Source organism: Giraffa tippelskirchi, chromosome 12 (assembly GCF_054371585.1).
Source record: "Giraffa tippelskirchi isolate mGirTip1 chromosome 12, T2T-mGirTip1v1.2.pri, whole genome shotgun sequence".
Taxonomy (NCBI): Eukaryota; Metazoa; Chordata; class Mammalia; order Artiodactyla; family Giraffidae; genus Giraffa; species Giraffa tippelskirchi.
This window is the reverse complement of record NC_137286.1, coordinates 23,205,850-23,232,328: the sequence shown is the minus strand read 5'-3', so window position 1 is coordinate 23,232,328 and position 26,479 is coordinate 23,205,850. Positions and strand designations below refer to the sequence as shown.

The following is a 26,479-nucleotide window of genomic DNA, read 5'->3' as shown; positions in this document are numbered from 1 at the left end:
TGCTCCTGATCTTTCCTGATGCTGCTTTCTCTGCCGGGAATACCCTTCCCAGGGTTTTCTGCTAGTTACTTGTACCCATCCTTTAGAGCTCATCTGTCTCTTCCTCATGGAAGCCTAGCATAACTTCCTCTGCTAAATTAAATATGTTTTCTACAATCTCTCATAGCACCATCTGCATCTTTTTGTAACCCTTACTACAAGGACCACTTTACATTAATTTGTGTGATTATTTGATTCTTCTGCTTCTCCCACTAGAGTGTATACTCCAAAAGGGCACCATTTGCTCAGCCTTAGAGCCCCAGCTCCTAAACAGTGCCTGGCACATAGTTGCTCAATAAATATTTGTTGATTCTATTATTGCTTCATTTAGATTTACTATAAGCACAAAAGTAATAAACTTCTTAAAAAGCAGAATCTCAAAAAATGAAATTACCTTTCAGAAATAATTTTATTAGTTTAATTATTAAATCTGATAAAAGAGAATTACATGAGATCAGAAGATCTATGTTATAAAAATTTTCACCAGCAATAACATTTTTACTAGCATATATCAATGTCACTCTTCTTTGAACTGTTACTGTGAAATAATAATAAAAATAACAACAACAACAAAAAATAACAGATGACATTTATTGAATGCTAACTATGTGCAGGCACTGTGTTAAGTGCTTTATATGTATTATCTCAATTCAATCCTCATAATCCCTCAATACAGGTATTATTAAACCCATTTTACTCATGAGAAAATTAAGGCTCAGAGGTGTTAAGTCAACTTGCTCAGTCAGACAACTACTAAGTAGTAGAAGCTATATACCCAATAGTCAGCTCAGATTTGTCTGACTCCTGATTCCCTTCCCCATCCTTTCTTTCCCTTTCTTTTTTTTTTTTTCAACAAATTCTACAAGGTTTATTCTAGAAAAGAAGGTTCAATAATAGAATCTCATAAATAAGCCTCCTTATTGAGTAAAAGAAAAATGTGAATATTTTAGTGCATTTCAGAGTTTCAAAATTGTTTAGTAACATAATTTAATTTAGTTGCTTCATTTATCAAACATTTTACCCACAGCTAGTATCATATTTGAGTTCCTCATTCTATTCTAACCATGAGTATCAATACACTGAGATTCTAGGACACCATAGACCATGTTAGATCAGCTCTGACTTTGAGACTCAGCTCTGGCACTGACCAGCCATTTGATATCAGGCAAATTACATAACCATCTCACTCCCACTTCCAAACATCAGCTTCTACAAGTATAAAATGGAAATAACTGCACGTATCTTGCTGGGTTGCTGTAAAAATTAGGTACACTACACTGTATACAAAGTGCTCAACATATAATTGGTATTCAATATGTCACTTGATTATTACCTTATAGATGTCTTTATTTTTTTTCAAGTAATGTGTGTTTGGCAACATTATGCTTGAGATTGTCACTTGATTATTACCTTATAGATGTCTTTATTTTTTTTCAAGTAATGTGTGTTTGGCAACATTATGCTTGAGATTGTCCTAGATAGTTTTCATTTCTATGATACAGAAGCACAGTCTCCAGAGATATTTGTCTGAGCCTGAGTCCTATTTGTTTTGGTTTAGAAAATAGGATCATTATACTCAAATATCCTTTAGCCAAGTGCTATGCCTATAAAAGATACCTAATAAATCCATGCTAAATAACTGAGTGATTATTGTACAGCAAATGTTTAAAGAATTCACAGGTAAACAGAAAAATCTACTTAAAATGGATCGGAAAGAATAAGCAGAATTCACAAATTACCTCTGAGTTTTACCTCTGATTTAATAAGCACTGAAAATATAGATCCAATTTAATTTTTAAAATTTGATGCAACAATGAAAAAGCAACCCTATTGTCTGCACATTGTGGTCTACATTACCGATTAGTCAAAAACTTATGATTTATCATTCACATGAGCAAAATAAATGAACAAATACAATGTTTGCTAAAATGATGCACAATGTTTAATCAGGCTCATATGATAGTCCAAAAATTTTTTTATTTAACTGAAAGAAGTACATATGATTCAGATTGTCCACAAAGTATTGAAAGTTAAAGTATCTGGATGATAGTAAAAATATACAAGATTCTTTCAACATAATCTGAAAACAATTCTGCTTTCAGTGCTATGCAAATTTTTCCCCCCGACTTCTCCCTCAAGGAGAAATCCAAATTAGGTACCACAGTTTAAAAACAGATTCATGAGGTCTGCAACTGAAATATATACTGAAAAAATATATATATACTGAAATATATATGTGAAACTTGAAATTATAGCTTAGTTTGTATCAATCAGCAGTATTGATTTAGAACCAATAATTAGTGCTAAAGTTCCAATCATTTTCTTATTTTATTGACTTGCTAACCAGGGAAAAATTTCACATACACAAAAGTTAAATTCTACAGCAAATTCATTTTGAGTGTCTAACATTTCCAAAGTTTTATCCATCCTGATTTAATATTGATATGAATTAACATTATACACATTTTAAAGGATAAATTTATAATGCTATATTTAAACCTGTGTACTTTTATAAGTGGTAATATTATAGAAACCACAAGATTATGATTTTAATTATAATTATTATTTATTTTATATTTATAATATAATTAATAATCATTAATTTCCATGACATTTCTATGGATATGACCACTTTTTATTCCTATTTTATGAAAGATTAATATAAGACTGCATATAGGGATATATCTAATAGTAATAAAACCAGAAAAAAGATGAGTTTCTGCTATGTGATTTTGGGATCAGTTTCCTAATTCTCACTTCAAATCTGGATGTTCAAAAAAAAAAATTCCCACAATTAAATCTAAGCAAATAACCTCTTAATAAAGAAATATTTTATATTTAAACAATACAGGCTTTCCAAACATACAGTACTTGTCAATTAATTTGGTTAGGAACAAGACCCCTCTTTGAGATAAGCTGATTAATCTGTTTCCCAGGTGGGATCTGAAAGCCATAGGGAGACACCTTCCCCAAACCGCTGCCCCAGATTCCCAAGGCAGCTGTCAGCCATTAACATGTTAGTTTTGAGTTAGTTTATTAGTTACCAACCTGAGGAAGACTTGCAGGAAACAGGAGCTCAGCACCGAAAGGGAAAGAAAGGACAGCTGCCAAGCTAATGAGTCTGCAATGGTGACAGCAGGCAGTCTGGAGAGCAGCGGCCAAACACAAGTCCCTGGAAGAATGGAGACTGCAGAAAGATGCCACAGAAAAGGAGATAAAGGAGTCATGAGAAAAACTTCACCTCGTTCCCAGTTTTTCAAACAAGCTGGAGTATTAGACAGTTGATTCCAAACAGTATTCAAAATAGTCAAACCATAAATACTAAATGCAGTTACAGATAACGAAAGTTCTAAACAGCTAAGAAATAATTAATTACCTTTTTTTTGGTGTTGGAAAGTTACAGGCTGAATTTCATATTGCTGTGAATGTATTCTATTTATTCTACTGGTTTTTTCCTCCCAGCAGTTAAAAACCAGTAACCTACAGGAAAACAGTAGTATAATCTCAACATTCTATTAAAGTTGCCCATAATCAGCAAGTGAGCCAATACTGAAGTGGGAAAGGTGACTTAACTGACAATTAGAGTGAAGTAAAGATAAACATGTGTTTTCAATCTCTTTTATTAGGAAAGCTGAGATTACTCAACATTTAAGTTATTAGAGAAAAACACTGTTACTCTCCTTTTTCAGTTATTCTTTGCACACAGTTTTGATATATGCCTATAATCAGGTGTTGAGCTCAAAATATAAAGATACAGATAATATAGGGCTTCTCTGGTGGCTTGGTGGTAAAGAATCCACCTGCCACTTCAGGAGACATGGGTTTGATCCCTGATCTAGGAGGATCCCACATGCTCCAGAGCAACTAAGCCCAGGAGCCCTAACTACTGAGCCCTCGGGCTGCAACTGCTGAAGCCCATGTGCCCTGGAGCCTGTGCTCCACAACAGGAGGGCCTGCTGCAGCGAGATGTACGTGCACCGCAATTAGAGAGTGACCCCTGTCCTCTGCATAGTCTTACTCTCTTTTCTCAGTTATTCTTTGTACACAATTTTGATATATGGCTATAATCAGGTGTTGTGCTCAAAATATAAAGATACAGATAATATAGGGCTTCCCTGGTAGCTCAGCTGGTAAAGAATCCACCTGCAATCCTGGAGACCCTGGTTTGAATCCTGGGTCAGAAAGTTCCCCTGGAGAAGGGATAGGCTACCCATTCCAGTATTCTTGGGCTTCCCTGGTGGCTCAGAAAATAAAGAATTCCCCTGCAATGTGGGAGACCTGGGTTCAATCCCTGGGTTGGGAAGATCCCCTGGAGGAGGGTATGGCAACCCATTCCAGTATTCTCATCTGGAGAATCTGCATGGACAAAGGAGCCTGGGGGGCTATACAGTTCATGGGGTCACAAAGAGTCAGACACGACTGAGCGACTAAGCATCTGCTCTCTGCAACTAGAGCAAAGCCTGTGCAGCAATGAAGACCTAGCACAGCCAAAAATTCAAAAAATAAATTAAAACAATTTTTTTTAAAAGATACAGATAATATAGATAAAATACTTGAGGGAGGGTATATGTCCATATTTTCATCTGTTTCAGATATCTGCAGGGACGCCAAAGACAGAAAAGAAAGCATGCATTTAAATAGGCCCTCTGGGCACTGTTGAGCCCATAAACCCTCCTCCAAAAATAGAGCAGAGGCCCTAGAAAAGGACCATTACCCCACCCTTCTTTTTTTCACAGGTTCCTGAAGGAAAGCAGTGTTTTATAAAAACAAAACAAAATAAAAAACCAAAACCCACCACCACAGACAATGCTGCTGCTGCTTAGTCGCTTCAGTCGTATCCAACTCTGTGCTACCCTATGGACTGCAGCCTACCAGGCTCCTCTGTACGTGGGATTCTCCAGGCAAGAGTACTAGAGCGAGTTGCCCTGCCCTCCTCCAGGGGATCTTCCCGATCCAGGGGTCAAACCTGGGTCTCCTGCATTGCAGGCAGATTCTTTACCACTGAACTACCAGAGAAGCCCCAGAAACACAATAGGGATGGAATTAACAAGAGATGAAATGGCTTAGTCAGCAGCTTCCAAACACCATTTCAAATCTGAGTCTTCCCTATCCCCCTGACAACTCGAAGGCAGGCAGGAAGGTACCTTTCCTTTCTAGCGTAGCAAAGAACAACAGCATATAAGGGAGCAGTTTGTGTGATGGTTTCTCACACCGTGAAGTCAGGCAGGCTTGGGTTTGAATTCTAACTCTGGCATTTTAATAGCTGCAACTAAACAATGTCTGTCTGTGTTTATTTCCTGATCCTGTGCCTACTTCCTGATCAGTAATGGAAGTTAGTGCCTTCCTCAGAGAGTTGTTCTAAGGATCAAATAAAATGGGCTCCAGGCATGGAGTAAATATTAGCCTTTCAGTCATCATAATTAACTCTCTCCCCTTCTACTATTCTGAAGTTGGGAAAGACATATTTTTGAGACAGATCATTAAAAGTATTACAAGTGACTTGTTGATAAATATTTGTTGAGCCAAGTCTGCCTTTAGCACTCTAACTGTAAGCCCAAAATACCAAAGATGTTAAATTTCTGTCTTGATAATAAAATTCTCTTCATCTTTCACCTGCAGATTCTCCTCAGGAGGTTGTGGAAAGAAATATTTCAAAGAGAAATAGGCCTACTGCTTGAAGGAATGGTATGATTTTAAGTTGGAAAAAAGAGACTCGAGTTCAGTCAGTTAAGTTCAGTTCAGTCGCTAAGTCGTGTCTGACTCTTTGCGACCCCATGGACTGCAGCACGCCAGGCCTCCCTGTCCATCATCAACTCCCGGAACTTACTCAAACTCATGTCCATTGAATCGGTGATTCTACCCAACCATCTCAGCTTCTCGTCCCCTTCTCCTCCTGCCTTCAGTCTTGCCCAGCATCAAGGTCTTTTCTAATGAGTCAGTTCTTCTCATTAGGTGGCCTAAGTACTGGAGCTTTAGCATCAGTCCTTTCAATGAATATTCAGGACTGATTTCCTTTAGGATGGAGTGGTTGGATCTCTTTGCTGTCCAAGGGACTCTCAAGAGTCTTCTCCAACACCACAGTTCAAAAGCATCAATTCTTTGGTGCTCAGCTTTCTTTATAGTCCAACTCTCACATCCATATACGACTACTGGAAAAACCATAGCTTTGACTAGACGAACCTTTGTCGGCAAAAAAATGTCTCTGCTTTATAATATGTTGTCTAGGTGGGTCATAGCTTTTCTTCCAAGGAGCAAGTGTCTTTTAATTTCATGGTTGCAATCACAATCTGCAGTGATTTTGGAGCCCCCCAAAATAAAATCTGTCACTGTTTCCACTGTTTCCCCATCTATTTGCTATGAAGTGATGGGACCAGATAGACCATGATCTTAGTTTTCTGAATGTTGAGTTGTAAGCCAACTTTTCACTCTCCTCTTTCACCTTCAACAGAGGCTCTTTAGTTCTTCTTTGCTTTCTGCCATAAGGGTGGTGTCATCTGCATATCTGAGGTTATTGATATTTCTCCTGGCAATCTTGATTTCAGCTCGTGCTTCATCCAGCCCAGCATTTCACATGATGTATTCTGCATATAAGTTAAATAAGCAGGGTGACAATATGCAGCCTTGATGTAATCCTTTCCCAATTTGGAACCAATCTGTTGTTCCATGTCCAGTTCTAACTGTTGCTTCTTGATCTGCATACAGATTTCTCAGGAGGCAGGTTAGGTGGTCTGGTATTCCCATCTCTTTAAAAATTTTCTACAGTTTGTTGTGCTCCACACAGTCAAAGGCTTTGGTGTAGTCAATAAAGCAGAAGTAGATGTTTTTCTGGAACTCTCTTGCTTTCTCAATGATCCAACAGAATTTGCGAATTGGATTTCTGGTTCCTCTGCCTTTTCTAAATCCAGCCTGAACATCTGGAAATTCATAGTTCACATACTGTTGAAGCCTGGCATGGAGAATTTTGAGGGTTACTTTGCTAGCATATGAGATGAGTGCAATTGTGCAGTAGTTTGAACATTCTTTCGCATTGCCTTTCTTTGGGATTGGAATGAAAACTGACCTTTCCCAGTCTCGTGGCCACTGCTGAGTTTTCCAAATTTGCTGGCATATTGAGTGCACCACTTTCACAGCATCATCTCTTAGGATTTGAAATAGCTCAACTGAAATTCCATCACCTCCACTAGCTTTCATAGTAATGCTTCCTAAGGCCCACTTGACTTTGCATTCCAGGATGTCTGGCTCTAGTCCAGTGATCACACCATCGTGGTTATCTGGGTCATGAAGATCTTTTTTGTACAGTTCTTCTGTGTATTCTTGCCACCTCTTTTTAATACGTTCTGCTTCTGTTAGGTCCATGCCATTTCTGTCCTTTATTGTGCCCATCTTTGCATGAAATGTTCCCTTGGTATCTCTAATTTTCTTGAAGAGATCTCTAGTCTTTCCCATTCTATTGTTTTCCTCTGTTTCTTTGCATTGATCACTGAGGAAGGCTTTCTTAGCTCTCCTTGCTATTCTTTGGAACTCTGCATTCAAATGGGTATATCTTTCCTTTTCTCCTTTGCCTTTAGCTTCTCTTCTTTTCTTAGCTATTCATAAGGCCTCCTCAGACAACCATTTTGCCCTTTTGTATTTCTTTTTCTTGGGGATGGTCTTGATCACTGCCTCCTGTACAATATCATGAACCTCTGTCCAATGTTCTTCAGGCACTCTGTCTATAGATCTAATCCCTTGAATCTAATTGTCACTTCCGCTGTATAATCGTAAGGGATTTGATTTAGGTCATACTTGAATGGTCTAGTGGTTTTCCCTACTTTCTTCAATTTAAGTCTGAATTTGCCAATAAGGAGTTCATGATCTGAGCCACAGTCAGCTCCCGGTCTTGTTTTTGCTGACTGTATAGAGCTTCTCCATCTTTGGCTGCAAAGGATATAATCAATCTGATTTTGGTATTGACCATCTGGTGATGTCCATGTGTAGAGTTGTCTCTGGTGTTGTTGGAAGAGGGTGTTGACGTATGTGTTCTCTTGGCAAAACTCTGTTAGCCTTTGCCCTGCTTCATTTTGTACTTCAGGCCCAAATTTGCCTATTACTCCAGGTATCTCTTGACTTCCTACTTTTGCATTCCAGTCCCCTATGATGAAAAGGGCATCTTCTTTGGGTGTTAGTTCTAGAAGTCTTGTAGGTCTTCATAGAACCGCTCAACTTCAGCTTCTTCAGCATTAGTGTTTGGGGCACAGATTTGGATTACTGTGATATTGAATGGTTTGCCTTGGAAATGAACAGAGATCATTCTGTCATTTTTGAGAATGCATCCAAGTACTGCATTTCGGACTCTTTTGCTGACTCTCAGGGCTACTCCATTTCTTCTAACGGATTCTGGCCCACAGTAGTAGATATAATGGTCATCTGAGTTAAATTCACCCATTCCAGTCCATTTTAGTTCACTGATTCCTAGCCATCTCCTGTTTGACCACTTCCAATTTATCTTGATTCATGGACCTACCATTACAGGTTCCTATGCAATATTGTTCTTTACAGCATCAGACTTCCATCATCAGTCACACCCACAACTGGGTGCTGTTTTTGCTTTGGCTCCATCTCTTCATTCTTTCTGGAGTTATTTCTCCGCTCTTCTCCAGTAGCATATTGGGCATCTACCGACCTGGGGAGTTCATCTTTCAGTGTCATATCTTTTTGCCTTTTTATACTGTTCACGGGGTTTACTTCATTCACACAGAGTCTGTACTGGTTGGGGACATATACATTGTCACCTGTAAATGGAGAGAAACTCCTTGATTATTCAAGCTTGTCCAAGTTCAGCATGCTGTGGTGCTTCATTCATGTATGTTAAGTGAACAAACCTAAAAGCAGACTAGAAGCTCACAATAGGTGAAGAAATAATAAGAATCAGCCAGCCACTCCAACAGAGTTCAAGATTCCAGGACTCCTGAGAATTATATACTTAGATGCTGGAAGAATTTGGCCATTGATTTCAGCATCAGTGTTAGTAATCTCTGAGAAATAATATTTTAAAGGGATGGGATAAGAAGGTTTCTGGAAAACTGTAGACTAGTTACTTTCCAAATTTTCAATAGTTTATATTTCAATAATTACTCAGTGTAAAGCTTGATTTTGAGAACCTGCAACATGGAAGCACATATTTCTAATTAGGAGCCAAAATGTATTCTCTCAAAATGTCATACAAAACGAATCTTCTTTCCTCTTTTGCTAAAGTTACTGGGTTGCTTTATCAGGGGAATTCTGTAGTCTGTCTTCGCTAATCACCATGGGTGAACAGTTAAGAGGAGCTGACCACTATGATATAGCTATTCAAAGTATGGAATTTTAGCTGTATGAGGAATTAAAATCTCTTAAATCAAACCTGGAACTATTAGGCAGGGATCAAATTATATAAGTTCATGAAGAGGAATATTTAAGGCAGGAGAACAGAAACACAGGCAGGAATCAATCTTATTAGAAATGGCTGCTAATTATAAATGGCAGACAAGTCTGAAACCTTTATTGGGTGTCAGAACAGAAAGATGAAGAGGTGGCTAGCAGGAAGCAAGAGTCATTTATCAAGAAAACCAAAGAAACGGTGAGGGAAAAGCCAAGTGAGTTAGGCATGAAGACTAAGTTCAGAGATGCAAGTTACATGAATAATGTTTTTTTATCACATTTTTTTCACCCTAATGACACCACTTGATGAAAGCGAAAGAGAAGAGTGAAAAAGTTGGCTTAAAGCTCAACATTCAGAAAACAAGGATCATGGCATCCGGTCCCATCACTTCATGGCAGATAGATGGGGAAACAGTGGAAACAGTGGCAGACTTTATTTTTGGGGGCTCCATAACCACTGCAGATGGTGACTGCAGCCATGAAATTAAAAGACGCTTACTCCTTGGGAGAAAAGTTATGACCAACCTAGACAGCATATTAAAAAGCAGAGACGTTACTTTGCCAACAAAGATCTGTCTAGTCAAGGCTATGGTTTTTCCAGTAGTCATGTATGGATGTGAAAGTTGGACTATAAAGAAAGCTGAGTGCCGAAGAATTGATGTTTTTGAACTATGGTGTTGGAGAAGACTCTTGAGAGTCCCTTGGACTGCAAGGAGATCCAACCACTCCATCCTAAAGGAAATCAGTCCTGAATACTCATTGGAAGGACTGATGTTGAAGCTGAAACTCTGATTCTTTGGCCATCTGATGTGAAGAGTTGACTCATTTGAAAAGACCCTAATGCTGGGAAAGTTTGAAGGTGGGAGGAGAAGCGGGAGATGGAGGATGAGATGGTTGGATGGCATCACCGACTCAATGGACATAAGTTTGAGTAAACTCTGGGAGTTGGTGATGGACAGGGAGGCCTGGTGTGCTGCAGTCCATGGGGTTGCAAAGAGTCGGACACGACTGAGCGACTGAACTGAACTGAATGACACCACATCAGATAATAAATGCATCCTTTCTTTTTAAGTAACTGGGACCCTGACAATGGCAAGCTGTAATTCTAGAGCACTGTTTCTGAATTCTGGCTGCAACTGAGTTTTTAAAAATACCAGTGCCAAGGGTCCTGACCCTAGACTAGTTAAATCAATCTCTAGGGGTGCAGTCCATCCTCAGTATTTTTTTTTTAATAAATTTATTTATTTTAGTTGGGGGCTAATTACTTTACAATATTGTAATAGTTTTTGCCATACATTGACATGAATCAGCCATGGGTTTACATGTGTTCCCCCTCCTGGACCCACCACCCACCTCCCTCCCCATCCCATCCCTCTGGGTCATCCCATTGCCCCGGCCCTGAGCATTTGTCTCATGCATCGAACATGGAATGGTGTTCTGTTTCACATATGATAATATACATGTTTCAATGCTATTCTCCCAGAACGTCCCACCCTCACCTTCTCCCTCAGAGTCCATAAAATTGTTCTATGTATCTGTGTCTCTTATTCTGTCTCGCATATAGGGTTATCGTTACCATCTTTCAAATTCCATATATATGCATTAGTATACTGTATTGTTGTTTGTCTTTCTGGCTTACTTCACTCTGTATAATGGGCTCCAGTTTCATCCATCTCAGTAGAACCGATTCAGATGTATTTTTTTAATGGCTGAGTAATATTCCATTGTGTATATGTACCACAGCTTCCTTATCCATTCGTCTGCTGATGGACATCTAGGTTGCTTCCATGTCCTGGCTATTGTAAACAGTGCTGCGATGAACACTGGGATACACGCGTCTCTTTCAGTTCTGGTTTCCTCGGTGTGTATGCCCAGCAGTGGGATTGCTGGGTCATATGGCAGTTCTATCCCCAGTTTTTTAAGGAATCGCCACACTGTTCTCCATAGTGGCTGTACTAGTTTGCATTCCCACCAGCAGTGTAAGAGGGTTCCCTTTTCTCCACACCCTCTCCAGCATTTATTGCTTGTAGACTTTTGGATAGCAGCCATTCTGACTGGTGTGAAATGATACCTCATTGTGGTTTTGATTTGCATTTCTCTAATAATGAGTGATGTTGAGCATCTTTTCATGTGTTTGCTAGCCATCTGTATGTCTTCTTTGGAGAAATGTCTGTTTAGTTCTTTGGCCCATTTTTTGATTGGGTCGTTTATTTTTCTGGAATTCAGCTGCAGAAGTTGCTTGTGTATTTTTGAGATTAATTGTTTGTCTGTTGCTTCGTTTGCTATTATTTTCTCCCATTCTGAAGGCTGTCTTTTCACCTTGCTTATAGTTTCCTTTGTTGTGCAAAAGCTTTTAATTTTAATTAGGTCCCATTTGTTTATTTTTGCTTTTATTTCCAATATTCTGGGAGGTGGGTCATGGAGGATCCTGCTGTGATTTATGTCGGAGAGTGTTTTGCCTATGTTTTCCTCTAGGAGTTTTATAGTTTCTGGTCTTACGTTTAGATCTTAATCCATTTTGAGTTTATTTTTGTGTACGGTGTTAGGAAGTGTTCTAGTTTCATTCTTTTACAAGTGGTTGACCAGTTTTCCCAGCATCACTTGTTAAAGAGATTGTCTTTTCTCCATTGTATATTCTTGCCGCCTTTGTCGAAGATAAGGTGTCCATAGGTGCGTGGGTTTATCTCTGGGCTTTCTATTTTGTTCCATTGATCTATATTTCTATCTTTGTGCCAGTACCATACTGTCTTGATGACTGTGGCTTTGTAGTAGAGCCTGAAGTCAGGCAGGTTGATTCCTCCAGTTCCATTCTTCTTCCTCAAGATTGCTTTGGCTATTCGAGGTTTCTTATATTTCCATACAAATTGTGAGATGATTTGTTCTAGTTCTGTGAAAAATACCATTGGTAGCTTGATAGGGATTGCATTGAATCTATAGATTGCTTTGGGTAGTATACTCATTTTCACTATATTAATTCTTCCAATCCATGAACACGGTATATTTCTCTATCTGTTTGTGTCCTCTTTGATTTCTTTCATCAGTGTTTTATAGTTTTCTATATATAAGTCTTTTGTTTCTTTAGGTAGATATATTCCTAAGTATTTTATTCTTTTTGTTGCAATGGTGAATGGTATTGTTTCCTTAATTTCTCTTTCTGTTTTCTCATTATTGGAGTATAAGAATGCAAGGGATTTCTGTGTGTTAATTTTATATCCTGCAACTTTACTATATTCATTGATTAACTCGAGTAATTTTCTAGTAGAGTCTTTAGGGTTTTCTATGTAGCATCCTCAGTATTTTTTAAAAGCTCCCCCAGGTGAATTTAATGTTCAGTGAAGGTTGTGAATTACTATCCTACAGGGAAATCTTTATTGTACACTGGTCTCAAACTTTTATGTGCATACAAATCACTTGAGGAATCTTGTTAAAATGCAGATTTTGAATTAGTAATTCTGGGTTACAGCCTGAGACTCAAAATTTATAACAAGTTCCCAAACACCATTAGTGGAGTTGGTCCATAGACCATACTGAGAGTAATAAATAAAGCTCTAGGACAATGCTATAGGACTCTATTTCTGGCTGAAAATTTTATATTGAATTAAGATCTATAGGCATGGTTATAAAATATTATGGTCATACAAAAAAGAGAGGTAGCAAACAGTATCTCAGAATTAAGATTCAAAAATATTTTCATAAGCTGAAGTAAATAAGAGGAAATCTATTCTTTAACAGAGACGATCTCAAGTCTATCTTAGAAGCTAATACAACTCTGAAAAAAGATATTAAACTGTATTGTAAAGCAGTAATAATTTCACACTGTGGTAATGGATTATGAATAGGCAAATTAGCTAAATTGAATAGTAAGTAGAGAAATACAATTTAAAACAAAAGAATTTGGAATATGATAAAAGTGGCTATTTAATATGGGAAGGATTATTCAATTAATCAAATCGAAACCAAATAAAAATGTGTTATTTCACTTAGCTCCATGTTTTCAAGGTTATCCATGTTGTACTATGTATCAGAATTTCATTTCTTTTGAAGGCTGAAAAATATTCCATTGCATGTATATATGACATTTGTTTATTCATCTGTTGATAGGCATTTGGATTGTTTCTACTGTTTGGCTATTGTGAATAATACTGTTATTAATACTGAAGTACATGTTTGAGTTCCTGTTTTCAATTCTTTTAGGTATGTACCCAGAATTGGAATTGCTAGATCTTATGATAATTCTGTTTAATTTTTTGAGGATCTGCCATACTGTTTCCCAGTATGTACCATTTTATAACCCTCAGCCATGCATGAGAATTCCAATTTCTTCACATCTTCACCAACATTTATTATTATTTTTAAATAATAGACATCCCAATGAACGTGAAGTAGTATATATAAGTAGTATCATTGTAATTTTGGTTTATGTTGCCCTAATGACTGAGGCTTCCCAGGTGATTCAGTGATAAAGACTCTGCCTGCCAATGCAAGAGATGTAAGAGATGTGGGTTTGATCCCTGGGTTGGTAAGATCCCCTGGAGGAGGAAATGGCAACCCACTCCAGTATTCTCGCCTGGAAAATCTCATGGACGGAGGAGCCTGGCAGGCTTCAGTCCATGCGGCTGCAAAGAGGCGGACCTGACTGAAACGACTGAGCGTGCATGAAATAGCTACATCTTATATTCTCTTTTAAACCTAATGCCGGGCTGGATGACTCACAACTGGAATCAAGGTTGCCAGAAGAAATATCAACAACCTCAGATATGCAGATGATACCATTCTAATGGCAGAAAGCAAGGAAGAACTAAAGAGCCTCTTGATGAGGGTGAAAGAGAAGAGTGAAAAAGCTGCCTTAAAACTCAACATTCAAAAAACTAAGATCATAGCATCCAGTCCCATCATTTCAGGGCAAACAGACAGGGAAACAACATATTTTCTTTTCTTGGGCTCCAATATCGCTGCGGACAGTGACTGCAGCCATGAAATTAAAAGATGCCTGCTCCTTGGAAGAAAAGCTATGACAAACCTAGACAGCGTATTAAAAAGCAGAGACAGCACTTTGCTGACAAAGGTCCATACAGTCAAAGTTATGGTTTTTCTAGTAGTCATGTACAAATGTGAGAGTTTGACCATAAAGAAGACTGAGCGCCAAAGAATTGCTGCCTTTGAAATGTGGTGCTGGAGAAGACTCTTGAGAGTCCCTTGGACAGCAAGGAGATCAAATCAGTCAATCCTAAAGGAAATCAACCCTGAATATTCATTGGAAGGATTTTGATGCTGAAGCTGAAACTCCAATACTTTGGCCATCTGATGAGAAAAGCCGACTCACTGAAAAAGACCCAGATGCTGGGAAAGATTGAGGACAAGAGAAGCGGGAGATGGAGGATGACATGGTTAGATGGTATCACCAACTCAATGGACATGAGTTTGAGCAAACTCCGGGAGATAGTGAAGGACAAGGAAGCCTGGCCTGCTGCAGTTCATGGAGTTGCCAAAAGTCGGACACAACTTAGCGACTGAACAACAGAAAATATTTAACATTATATTGTTAATAAGATGACTACACTGTGGGCAATTTAAAAAGTAAGTTTTAATTCAACAAGACATTTTTGGTTGATTGTATATCATAGGCTGACTACACTCTACACCACAGCATCTTTAGGGGCCTATAAAACAAGACATCAAGTGTGAGGAAAAAAGAACTGGACCACGGGCTCAATTTAAACAAACAAACAAACAAACCAAAACAGAGGTTGTTAAGAAGAGGAGACAACTCTAGAGATAAGCGCTGTGCTTCAGCAAGAGGTTTGGGAACAAGTGGTGTTAAGACCCCAGCCCTGGCCTATATCATTAAGGATTTTTATAATTAGAAAGTGAGTCTAGAGAGGAGTCTTCTGATGCTCTTGTGGAATACAGGCATTCCTTGGTTGTTTCCAGCAGATCCCTTTTGTTTTCTGCCCTGCGTTAACCCAAGAACTTGGCTACTCACCCCGGGTGGGAGGCGCGGCTGCGCTCCCCCCGGGCCCCGCGCTCACCCCTCGCGTCCGGGTCACCCTGATCGCAGTCCTCGCATCCTGCCCCGGGGCCGCCACTCCTCCGCGGGCCTTGCCATCCTCCCTGCCCTCCCCAGAGCCCGCCGCTCCTCTTGAGCCGCGGACTCGCGCATCGCGCGGCTCCCGGAGCCGCCGTCGGCGACAGGGGCCAGCGCTCTGCGTCAACCACGCCGGTCGGTCTGCGGGGATGCGTAGCTCCAGCTCCCGCGGGGCCAGGCGTCCGGCGTGGGACCCGACCCTGGAGGGTGACTGTGAGCCCAAGAGACGTGCAGATCTCTTCAGGGCACCGTTCTTCTTTCAGGACGGGATTTCTGCGGACAACATGTGGAGTGGCTCTTGCCAAAGACTGCGGAAGCTTAACTGCCTTTCCCCTCAACAGAGCTTCAGAAGTCGGGGCAGCAAGCGAGGCTGGGTCGCTGGGTCGCTGGGGGCGGGGGTAGGGCTAGGGCGGGAAGGGGAGCTGAAAGGCCCTGAACACGTTGACAACCCAGCCTCTTGTGAGGTTATGAATTGTGGCCTGATCAGACGGTTGTGAGCTAGTAAGACAATTACCTACGTGGTCACCTACACAGGCCTGCCTTTGATTGAATGACACCTTTTGAGAGCAGATGCTCCGGCCACCTCTGTTAATATATACCTGTGGGGTGGATATCATAAGTCACAAACTTTTGTGAGAAGTAGGCTGATAGTCATCAAAAATTAAAAAGAACCTCAAGATGATTATGCCTCAAGAGTCTGCTTACCCACTGGATAAAATTATGTAAAACGTAGTCTCTTCTTGAAGATTCGTAAGAATGGAGATTTTAAAAGATTATTTAGATAGTTTTTCAACACATGTAAATGTAGTCCATGTGCTAGGAAAGCAGCCTGATATAATGGGGAGAGTCCAGAGCTTGGAATCAGAGCAAGTGTAATTAAGTACCAGTTCTGCCTCTTTCTAAATTATGAACTTGAGCAAATCACCTAACCTCCTCCTCCCTTAATTTAGTCTATTAAATTCTTGTCTTTCCAAAAATTCTTTAAGAACAATGTTCTTATTGTACAGTGAAAGCGTACAATGTGTAACCAGCATCAATGTTATAATATTGTTCCAATAAATGAGGTAGAATATATAAAAAAGTATATTGTAAAGTGCTATACAAATATTAATTTTTCAACAAATTTGTGTTTTGTACACAACTTATACTGTGACCATTTATTCCCATAACCACTTATTTCTATTTCTTTACCTTTACAATCAACATTGACACTTTTCCTTTTCTCTACATTATTGGATTGATCACTGGACACCACTTTAAAATGATTTTTTGTGGTCATGTTATAGGTTTAATTTTGGCAGGGCCAACCTTATGAAAATTTATTATTTTCTGTGAGCCTTGACATTTACAATTCAGGTGCCACCAAGTGGATAGTGGTGCCTGTTTTATGGTCATACGGACTTAGTGTCTAGCATATTCTCTGATTTGGATAAGAGAATATAGTTTAGTCTATAAGCTAACCATTTTTTTCTATTGTATCTATTTTTTGAAAAAAATAATAGTCCTAAAAGCATGACCAACTTAATCATTAATGGCACATATTGGACATCTTAGTCAATAAGATATAGAGACACACAAGCACTTATATTCAAAGCCCCTCCCTCCCTCAATTTCAACTCTTTTTCCTAACAACTTTCCAAAACCATCAAAGAGTTCTTTGGAGCTGAGGTCAGAGCTGGAATGTTGCACTATTAAAATGGATGAAAGGTGAAGGCAGTAGAGGGCTACTGGAGTGATGCATTCCTGCAAGCCCTGAAGAACAGGTGGGTCAGGTCGCCAAAGTAAAGCAGGTAAGGTAAGAACCAGAAGGGAGTTGTGGTATGCTCAGCATTAGTCACTGGGATGTCAGAGAGAATGTTGACATCAAGTCAAGCACCAAAATGAGCCAGGAAATTAGGACACCAAAAATGATGCCCTACCAAGGCAGTAATTAGGGACCAATATGAGTCAGGCTGCCAAGGGAAAATGCCAATGTATCCTTGTGTTAAGTCTTGTATGCAAACAAATGCCACTTGGAAACTAGAATCTCCCTTTGAGTCGATGTCAAAAGCTTTCCATTTAAGTCTTCCTTTTTAAAAAAATCTAATATTTATTGGACACTGATACATGCCATCAGTGTTCTGAGCACTTTATTTGTATTATCTCCCATAGTTTTTATAACAACCTTATGAAGTAGACAATCTGTTTATCTGCATTTTATAGAAGAAACTGAGGCAAAGGAGGTTAACCAGCTTGTCTAAGGTTACTCACCCAGTAAATGTGACTCTATTTCAGGCAGACCTCAGAGCCTTCACTCTATACCACTGTAGGACATGGCTTCCTGCAGTTTTAACTCATGCTTATTATCCGTCATTTCGTTGGACTCAGCCCTGAGAGAGATGGCTGGAGACAAGCATATCAGGTCCAGATAGTATTTACTCTGTTTTTTCTTGTGAAGAATGTAATATTTAAAGAAGTATAACTTAAGGGAAAACATTTTATGTTCTTTGAGGTTTAAAAATCTCTATGTCGTTTGCTGCACCAAAGCACTTGAAACTTTGTCATCATAATTCTTCATGGCAGATTTGCTCAGTTTTGTTCGTTTATGGAAGGCAAGTTGGCTTTATTGTTCCTCTTTCATGGAATGACCACATTTATCTGTCTGTAGTCTAAACTCTCAATCCCCTCATTTTTCTTTCTGGAGGCATTATTGGGTTTAAAGGGATTTCAGGATGTCCAAATGAAAATGTCAGCAAATGAGATATGTGGAGCTAGAAACTGAGAGAAATTAGAGCTAGAGATATGAATTTGGGGGTTATGATGCAGAAGTTACTGTTTAAGTCGTGGGAAAATATTCCAAAAATGAAAAGATGACTCACTTCAGGTGGAAAAGACATTATAGATAATTCTAGTCCAGTCCTTCCCCTAATTCTCAATGCCCCAGAACAAAAAATTCAGCTCTACTGCTGTACTAGTGATGATGAAAGCTCATTATCTCCTGCATCAGTTTCCTCTTGTCACTGTGACAAATTACCATGAATTTAGTGGCTTAAACAACACAAAAATACAGTCCTACAATTCAGGTGGTCAGAAGTCGAAAATGAGTTTCATGGGCCAAAATCAAGGTGCTGGTAAGGCTGGGTTACCCCCACAGGCTCTGGTGTAGAATTAGCTTCCTTGCCTTTTCCATGTGTGGAGACTGCCTGCGCTCTTCGGCTTATGGCTCCTTCCTCCATTTTCAAATCCATTGACACAGCGTCTTCACACTTTCCTTTGTCTTTGACCTTCTGCTTCCCTCGTCTTATTTTCTTCAATTTTTCTGCTTCTTTCATCTTTTAAAGACCATTGTGATTACAGTGGACTCATCTGGGTAATCCAGAATAATTTCTTTAACTTGATTGCATCTACAAAGTCTCTTCTGCTGTTTATGGCAATAGATGCAGAGACTCCAGGGATTAACATATGGACATCTTTGGGGGCCATTAGTCTACCACACCCCCAAAGTAGCCCACATCCTAATGGCTAGAAAGTTTGAGCTAAACTTTGCCTACATTTGGTTTTTGTGCATCGGCCTGGCTTCGTCCTTTAAAGTCACAAATATTAAGTTTAACATCTGCCATATAACCCTCCTTCGGGTACTTAAAGATATATTGACCCCCCCTCTCTCCCCCAAAAAAACATTTCTTCAGCAGCTTAATAGGGTAGTTCCAAATCCTATTGTCTTGGTTGGCCTCCAATGGAAAACTTTGGCTTATCAATGTTAATTTGAAAATGTTGTGTGAGTTGATCAAGCAAGAGTAGGTAGACCCAATATTCCTCTGATTCTAAGCACTGGATTTTTTTTTTTTGGAGGATAATTGCTTTACAATGTTGTGTTAATGTCTGCTGTACAACAATGTGAATCATCTGTAAGTATACAGATATCCTCTCCCTCTTGAGACTCCCTTCCTCCCATCCACCCTCATCCTACCCCTATAGGTCATCACAGAGCACCAGCTGAGTTCCCTGTAAGCACTGAATTTTAATTAACATGATTGTAGTCCATTCGGAGAAGGCAATGGCACCCCACTCCAGTACTCTTGCCTGGAAAATCCCATGAACAGAGGGGCCTGGTAGGCTGCAGTCCATGGGGTCGCTTAGAGTCAGACATGACTGAGCGACTTCACTTTCACTTTTCCCTTTCATGCACTGGAGAAGGAAATGGCAACCCACTCCAGTATTCTTGCCTGGAGAATCCCAGGAACGGCGGAGCCTGGTGGGCTGCCGTCTATGGGGTCGCACAGAGTCCGACACGACTGAGGCGACTTAGCAGCAGCAGCAGTAGCAGCAGTCCATTAAATTCTTGCTTTTCCAAATATGACTGAAGGACATGTTTACCTGAACTATAATTATAAAGTTGATTTTTAATTGAAACACTGGCTTTTACAATTAGGTTTATCAAATGACTCGTTAATGTCAATGAGCACATTAATAATTCTTAACTACATATGATCTACACACTTAATTACATATACGTTTCTATCTAAATCATTAATAAAAATGTTAAGTGTGATGCAGTCTGTGACAGAGCCCAGCAGCATAACTGAAGGACTTGTCCAAGAGAACATTTATCTGCTTCTTAGGTATAAGTCCTTCAAACAAAATCTAACTGTGTTATAATCTAATCCACAGTTTTTCATCTTGTCCAAAAGGAGCTCAATGCTTTATGCTCTTTGTATTGCATTCTCCTTGACTACCAATCTACTAATACCCTCTGAGAAAGAAACAGTGTAGCGTAACTTTTTGGGGTAAACTCAGGCTGGCTATAAGTGATCAATGTCTTCTCCTTAAGAGCTCTCAAATTACCAGTGAAAATCCAGTCTAGACATTTTCCTGGTACGAATATTAAGTTTGCCAGAATACAGTATGCCAACTATAGTTTCCTTCTTTTGTTGAAAATTGTCTTGTTCTGACTTTATAGTCTTTTGATCCTTCTTTTCTTCCTCACAGTTCCTCAACTGTGAGTCACTGTGATGACGTACATCAGGAATGGCCTCACGTGGAAGCCTTTTTGGTCCAGGCTAGGTTGTGAGGCAGGTTCAACTCTTCAGAGACTGATAGTCAGGAACACAAAGAGCAGTTTCTTTATGTGAGAGGAATGGGGTAGATGGTATATGTGGAGGCTGTATCAATGGTAAAGTACAAAATAAATTCCATTGTTTAAAAAAACACTTCCACTGTTTTTAATTTAATTGCTTACTTGCTTAAGAGCTTTCTGACGAGTCTACAAAGAAGTTGGAAGGTGACTAGAGGAGAAATAGGAAACTTTTTGTTCTAAAACGTAGAAATCTTTGATCAAGTACATGTTGGCAATAGACATACAATATATAACCAACACAATCAACAGTGAATAGGTCTTTAATCACAATTATCACTTTTCAGGCTAAAAATCCTTATTTTTACATATGAATAGTTTATACTCATACCATTAATTTAAAAGATATGACAACAGAAGTGTAATCTACAGTTCTGATGATTTTTAATAAATAATTTGGTGAAAGACTTTCAGTGTGATAAGCACAATTAGGGACATGACTGGTTTGGGTACTGGTGTTCTGAAACTTTTGTGGAGATTATAAATTTAGTCTGCTTCCACAATATAAGAATATATAGATATTGGACACAGATTAATTTAATTTAAAAACTGACTTTTAAATGTAAAATGAGATTTTTGGAAACGGTTATTCTCCTCTTGGGAAAACTTGCTCACTGTAGACTTCCAATTGGTATATGTTAAATGATTAAGAGACACTAACTGTGATGAGATGCCATAGACATTTCTAAATACTATGCTTTTATGAAAAAATATAAAATATAGAGAAAATTCATTCTTTGGATACAAAGATGTCTTTGCACTTTTTTAGATTTTTCAACTTGTTTTTCTTAGTTTTTATGACACATTTCAGTAAGGAAAAGCTTTAAAAACCTGGGGCATGGATAGCACTATGCTTTCAATTAAAATGCAAAGACTATTTTCTTATAATTCTAGATAGATGTGTTCATTAGAGCATAAACTCTCTGAGCATAGAACCTTGTACTATTTGTCTTTATATCCCCAGTACCTGGGGCAGGAGGAGTAAATCTTTGTATAAATGAGAACATTACCTTTCAGATCATTTATATGAAGAGAACAGAACAAAAGAAGGTGTATAAAGATTTTCACTCACTTCATTTAGTACATCTTCTTCACAGATGTTTGTGTTTATTACTTCTGGAGAGCAAATGTAGTCTGAAGATGAAGAGGCAGTTCTTCATGACCTAAGTAAGGAAATGAAGAGAAATGAAGAACTAAATTTCATATTTACTCATTTGACTTGCTCTTAAACTTTAGTCTGAGTTCTTTATACAAAATGGGCCAAGGTAGTTAAATAAGGTTACCAAGAAAGTTTTGAGGATAGGTGAATAAATGTGAAAAACCTTTCATTATAACAACTGCATAGACATTGTACACATTTAAGAAAAGAATAGTGCTATGTAAATTTAATGTGTATATAAAATAGACAAATCCTCTTTAGTCCTTGTCATTCTAAACAGCATTCTTACACCTACAGTTTGGGATTTTGACCTTTTAGTTATTCCAGAAATTTGGTCTAGTTAGCTCTTTCACACATGTGTGCATGGGTGTGTGCATGTTTGTGTGTAAATTTTGTTTTTCTCTCACGTCAGGATTTCTTATTTGTTTCTGGCAGTCACAGATAACAGTACTTCACAGAGCCACTTTAGGAGGTGGTTTAGAATAATTATTTAGATTTATGGTCTTGTGAAGCCAGATTTGTTTTTTGATAGAATGTATGTCATATAAATCTTTCTCATTAAAGTCTGCCTAACAATAGAAAAGTAAATATTACCTATTCGAACTTTCCACAAAGGATCTGGAAGCCAACTTGGTCCTAAGATCTCTTTCAAGACCTATTTTTAGCTTTGAAAATTTATAGAATATTTTGCCAGAATAGAAATGCTCAGTGTCTTGATTGTGGTATTGCCACAGGTATGTACATGTGTCAAAATTCATCAAATTATACACTTAAAATGTATGGTGTATTGTATATCATGTATCCTGTGGTGGTTTAGTCACTAAGTTGTGTCTGACTCTTTGTGACCCTATAGACTGTAGCGTGCCAGGCTCCCCTGTCCATGGAATTCTCCAGGCAAGAATACTGGAGGGGGTTGCCATTTTCTTCTCCAGGGGTTCTTCCTGACCCAGGAATGGAACCCGGGTCTCCTGCTTTGCAGGCAGATTCTTTTCCAACTGAGCTATGAGGAAAGCCCGTCACATATCCTAATAAAATTATCAAAAAACATAACTTTGTGGAAGAATGAGTGAACTATAATTACAGCAAACAACATAGATGAATGCAACAAACCTAATGCTCAGCAAAAAGGCCAGATACTGAAGAGTACATGATGTGTGATTCACTCTTAAGGGACAGCAGTAACTCAAAGGAGTATAAAAAGGTCTTCAGAGGTGACAGTGGTTTTGTGTCTTAAATTGGATCACATGAGTCCATTTACGTCATGAAAATTCATTTAGCTGTGTTTTTATGCACAGGATCTTTGTGGTGAGGGAATAGTTCTATATCTTGATTTTGGCGGTAGTTATACAAATCCACAAAGATGTTACGAAATCGTGTAGATTTTTCATACACACATACAAACAAATGCATGTAAAAGTGGTGACGTCTGAGTCTTAGTGGTGAAGTCTGTGGATTGCAATGTCAATTTCCTGGTTTTGATATTATGCTATAGTTCTGTAAGATGCTACCATTGGGGGAAACTGGGTGGAAACTCCTGTACTGATTTTTCAATTTCCTGCGAATTTATAATTATTTCAAAATAAAACTTCAATAGTGTAAAGTGGTATTTTAGTATGTGAGCATCTTTTAAATTTTCTACTTATATCCCTTTTCTAGAAATTTCCCTACTTCCCCTGCTCAGGATTGTGGTGACAACTATTATGTTCAGTCCAAGCTATCCTAAACCTGGATGGTAGTTGATTAGTCCAGGGGTGGGCATCTATCCTGATGAGGGGATTAGAGCCTTCTTCTGGAAAAAAAAAAATGGCATTTGGACTGAGAGCTGTTTCTCTTCATGTGCCTATACCTTGTGAATTCAAGAACTTTCCAGGGTGTCCTGTTTTTCATCATGTAATCAGGGGTAGCAAAAAGAACCTGGTCTACAGAGAAAAGGTAAGGTGAAACAGATGTACAAAAAGTGGGAGACACAGGACAGGGAGAGCCCTGTGGACATTCCTGGCTTCTTATGTGCAGCTGAATTCCTCTCCTTTGGTTGGGAGATCCTTCTATGCCTTTACAGTAAATTCATCTGCCTACCTTAACAAGATTCATTTGGATTTCTATTACTTGCAACCATAATGAATCTTAGTCAGTACATCAAGGAAGATAAAATCATATTCATCCTTTATTCTTTTTAAAAAAAATTTAAAAATTGAAGTATAGTTGATTTACAATGTTGTGTTAATTACATCTGTATAGCAAAGTGATTCATTATACATATATGTACATTGGTTTTTTTAAAATATTTTTTCCATTATGGTTTATCAATTCTTTTAACTTAAGAAGTATGACTTTACAGTATCTGAGATAAAGATTTCCACTTCCCCACAGTGCAATCACACAGGATGTACTAAAGACTTAACCCATCCCTCACATTTTGAGGTGAGAAAACTGAAGCCAGAAAGGTTAAGGAACTTAGCCAAAACCATACAGCCAGTTTCTAGAAGATCCAGAACCACTGTCCTGTCACTTCCCTTACTTCAATATCACATTGTATGTCCTGGAGGGAAGCCCCAGGATGCGCCATTGAAAGGTTTTATTTGCTTGTTTTTAGTGTAGCAGCTGTATACCTAATGACTCAGAACATGGTTAATAAGGACCTACTTGAGAGATCAAATGAATAAGGGGTAGGGAATAGGGCAATAAATAGAGTTATAATTATAGGCACTTAATACTAAGAAAAACTTCAACATTTATCATTATTAGTCATAGAGATATTCCACTTGTCATTAGAGACAGATATATGGAGTCTTTTGAAAGTCAAAGGAAACAGGACAGATTACTCAAACATCTTAATTCAAATACTGAGCATCTAGAATTGAGGACAAAAATTTAAGACTATATTAAACAGGATGTCAATACCCAGTTTGACGCACACTTCCTGAGAGGTGGAGGTTTGCTCTGAAACTTCCTGCTTGGTCATAAAGGGGAACAAGGTAACTGGAAAACGTTGTTCGTTCTCTCTCAATCTGTTCCAGACTGGTGAAAAATGCTGATTTGGGATTGTTCTTAAAAAACAAAAGTAGCTGGAGCACAGCTTTGTGTGGACTAAATTTCAGGAGGCACCTGTAAGGTGAGAAAGAAGTATTTACCCAGTTTATAAATTAAGAGAAGTCTAGTAAACATGTGACTTGCTGGAAATCAAAGCACTGAATAGAAAAAGTATAAGTTGCAGCTTTCAGTTCTATGTTCCCTCAATGGAAGGAGCTGCTCTTGTCACTGCCAGCACATTGCCCCCTCCTCAAGAGTTGTAGCTATCTGCTTTATGATGAAAGTTGTCTGTTGATTGTGCCCCAACTCTGTCTCCTGGGGCTATGAACCATCACATAGCCTCTGTTGTGCATATCTGTAACTCTCACTATTCTTGTTCTCTCCTAAGCCACAGGTCTTCTCATCGTTTTAGTAATTCCACTTGTAGAGGGCTTCTACCATTTCCCAAGAGTAGAGAACCCAGTTTCATCACTATCTCAGGCACACATACATTGCCCTTGGTCTTGAGTGTTTGACAGAGTACAAACACTCACTTCTTCACGTGCTTGAGACCTTAAAACCTGTGAGCTGGGATTGGGTGGTGGTGAGAAAAAACCTTTCTTACTATACAGTTGCCAAAAAAATATTAGTAAATCACTTTAGAAAGCTAAGGAAGGAAGGAAGGAAAGGAAGGGGGAGGGAGGAGGAAGATTGGAAGGGAGGAAGGAAGGGGCGAAAAAGAAATAATTAAAGGCATCCCAGCTTCTTAAGGTGTCTTCTAGGGGGAGGGCTGTAACCAGGGTAGGAAAGGCTGCTTTGGTCTCCTGTCAACCACATTTCTCCTAGGGTACATTCCCAACACTTCCATATTCAGTTGGCTGAATATGGAACACTCCTTTTGAGAACATTTTCTATCTCTTCCTGGCCTGAAGCATTGCATCCTCATAATATTGTTTTGCAAACAAATGTATCATGCCTGTGGCTTTGCTGTTAGTATTTGGCATACATTTAATCCATAGCCCCCACAAGTTCCCATTAGGCAGAGTTCCAGCTTGCAACTCTCTCTCAGAATTATCTTTGTAAGTGTATTCATTTTAATTTAGTGAACACTTGTTAGAGATACAGTGAGATAAATTGGAAGCTCATAATTCTCTATAACTTTGAAACCATGATAAATATCAGACATTGATAGATAATATTAAAAAGGTACAGACAATAATGGACACTCAGAAAGTAACATCAGGAGAGAACAAGTTAAAATGAGAATAATGGAATTTTAGCAAAGAAGAACTCCATTTGAAAAAAATTACAATTCTTTTCTTTGATGACAAAAGGAATACCAGTTTCTCATTTTTAAAAGTTTGAAAAACACAGAAAAGCAGAAAAAAAAAAAGATACCCACCTTGAGATAATCACTATTAACATTTTGGAATACACATTTTGACATTTCATTTACATACTCATACTGAACAACAACAACCAATACACACACATGCAACTGGGGTCTTATCTCTGTAACACTCTGTAACGTACTCTTTTTTTTTTGTTTTTGGCTCTGCCACACAGCTTGTGGACACTTAGCTCCTTAACCAGGGATCGAGCCCCTGCCCCCTGCAATAGAAGCATGGGGTCTTAACCACTGGACTGCCAGGGAAGTCCTCTTAACATCATTTTT

The 26,479-nt window shown here is 38.7% G+C and overlaps 2 protein-coding genes across 10 annotated transcripts in view; both read right to left on the bottom strand.

The window, feature by feature from the left end:
* The window catches only part of BAZ1A (bromodomain adjacent to zinc finger domain 1A), a 123,913-nt gene extending 98,858 nt beyond the window's left edge, over positions 1-25,055 (bottom strand). For 5 of the 9 annotated variants that reach the window (XM_081547952.1, XM_081547965.1, XM_081547963.1 and 2 more), the window contains exons 1-2: positions 3,416-3,482; positions 3,088-3,226 (exon numbers count right to left, since the gene is read on the bottom strand). The gene's annotated coding sequence lies outside the window, so the exon portion shown is untranslated. Of the gene's footprint in view, positions 1-3,083; positions 3,227-3,415; positions 3,483-21,708; positions 21,800-24,696 lie in introns of those variants that run through there. The other 4 variants (XM_081547955.1, XM_081547951.1, XM_081547957.1 and 1 more) reach the window with 4 other exon arrangements.
* Positions 7,597-18,834, bottom strand: LOC145528590 (uncharacterized). The gene is made up of 3 exons (XM_081547257.1): positions 18,649-18,834; positions 15,468-15,927; positions 7,597-8,810 (listed from the first exon to the last, which is right to left on the bottom strand). The coding sequence occupies exons 1-3, from the start codon at positions 18,832-18,834 to the stop codon at positions 8,572-8,574; spliced, it is 885 nt and encodes a 294-aa protein (XP_081403383.1). The 3' UTR covers positions 7,597-8,571.
* Positions 25,056-26,479: the final 1,424 nt, after the last annotated feature.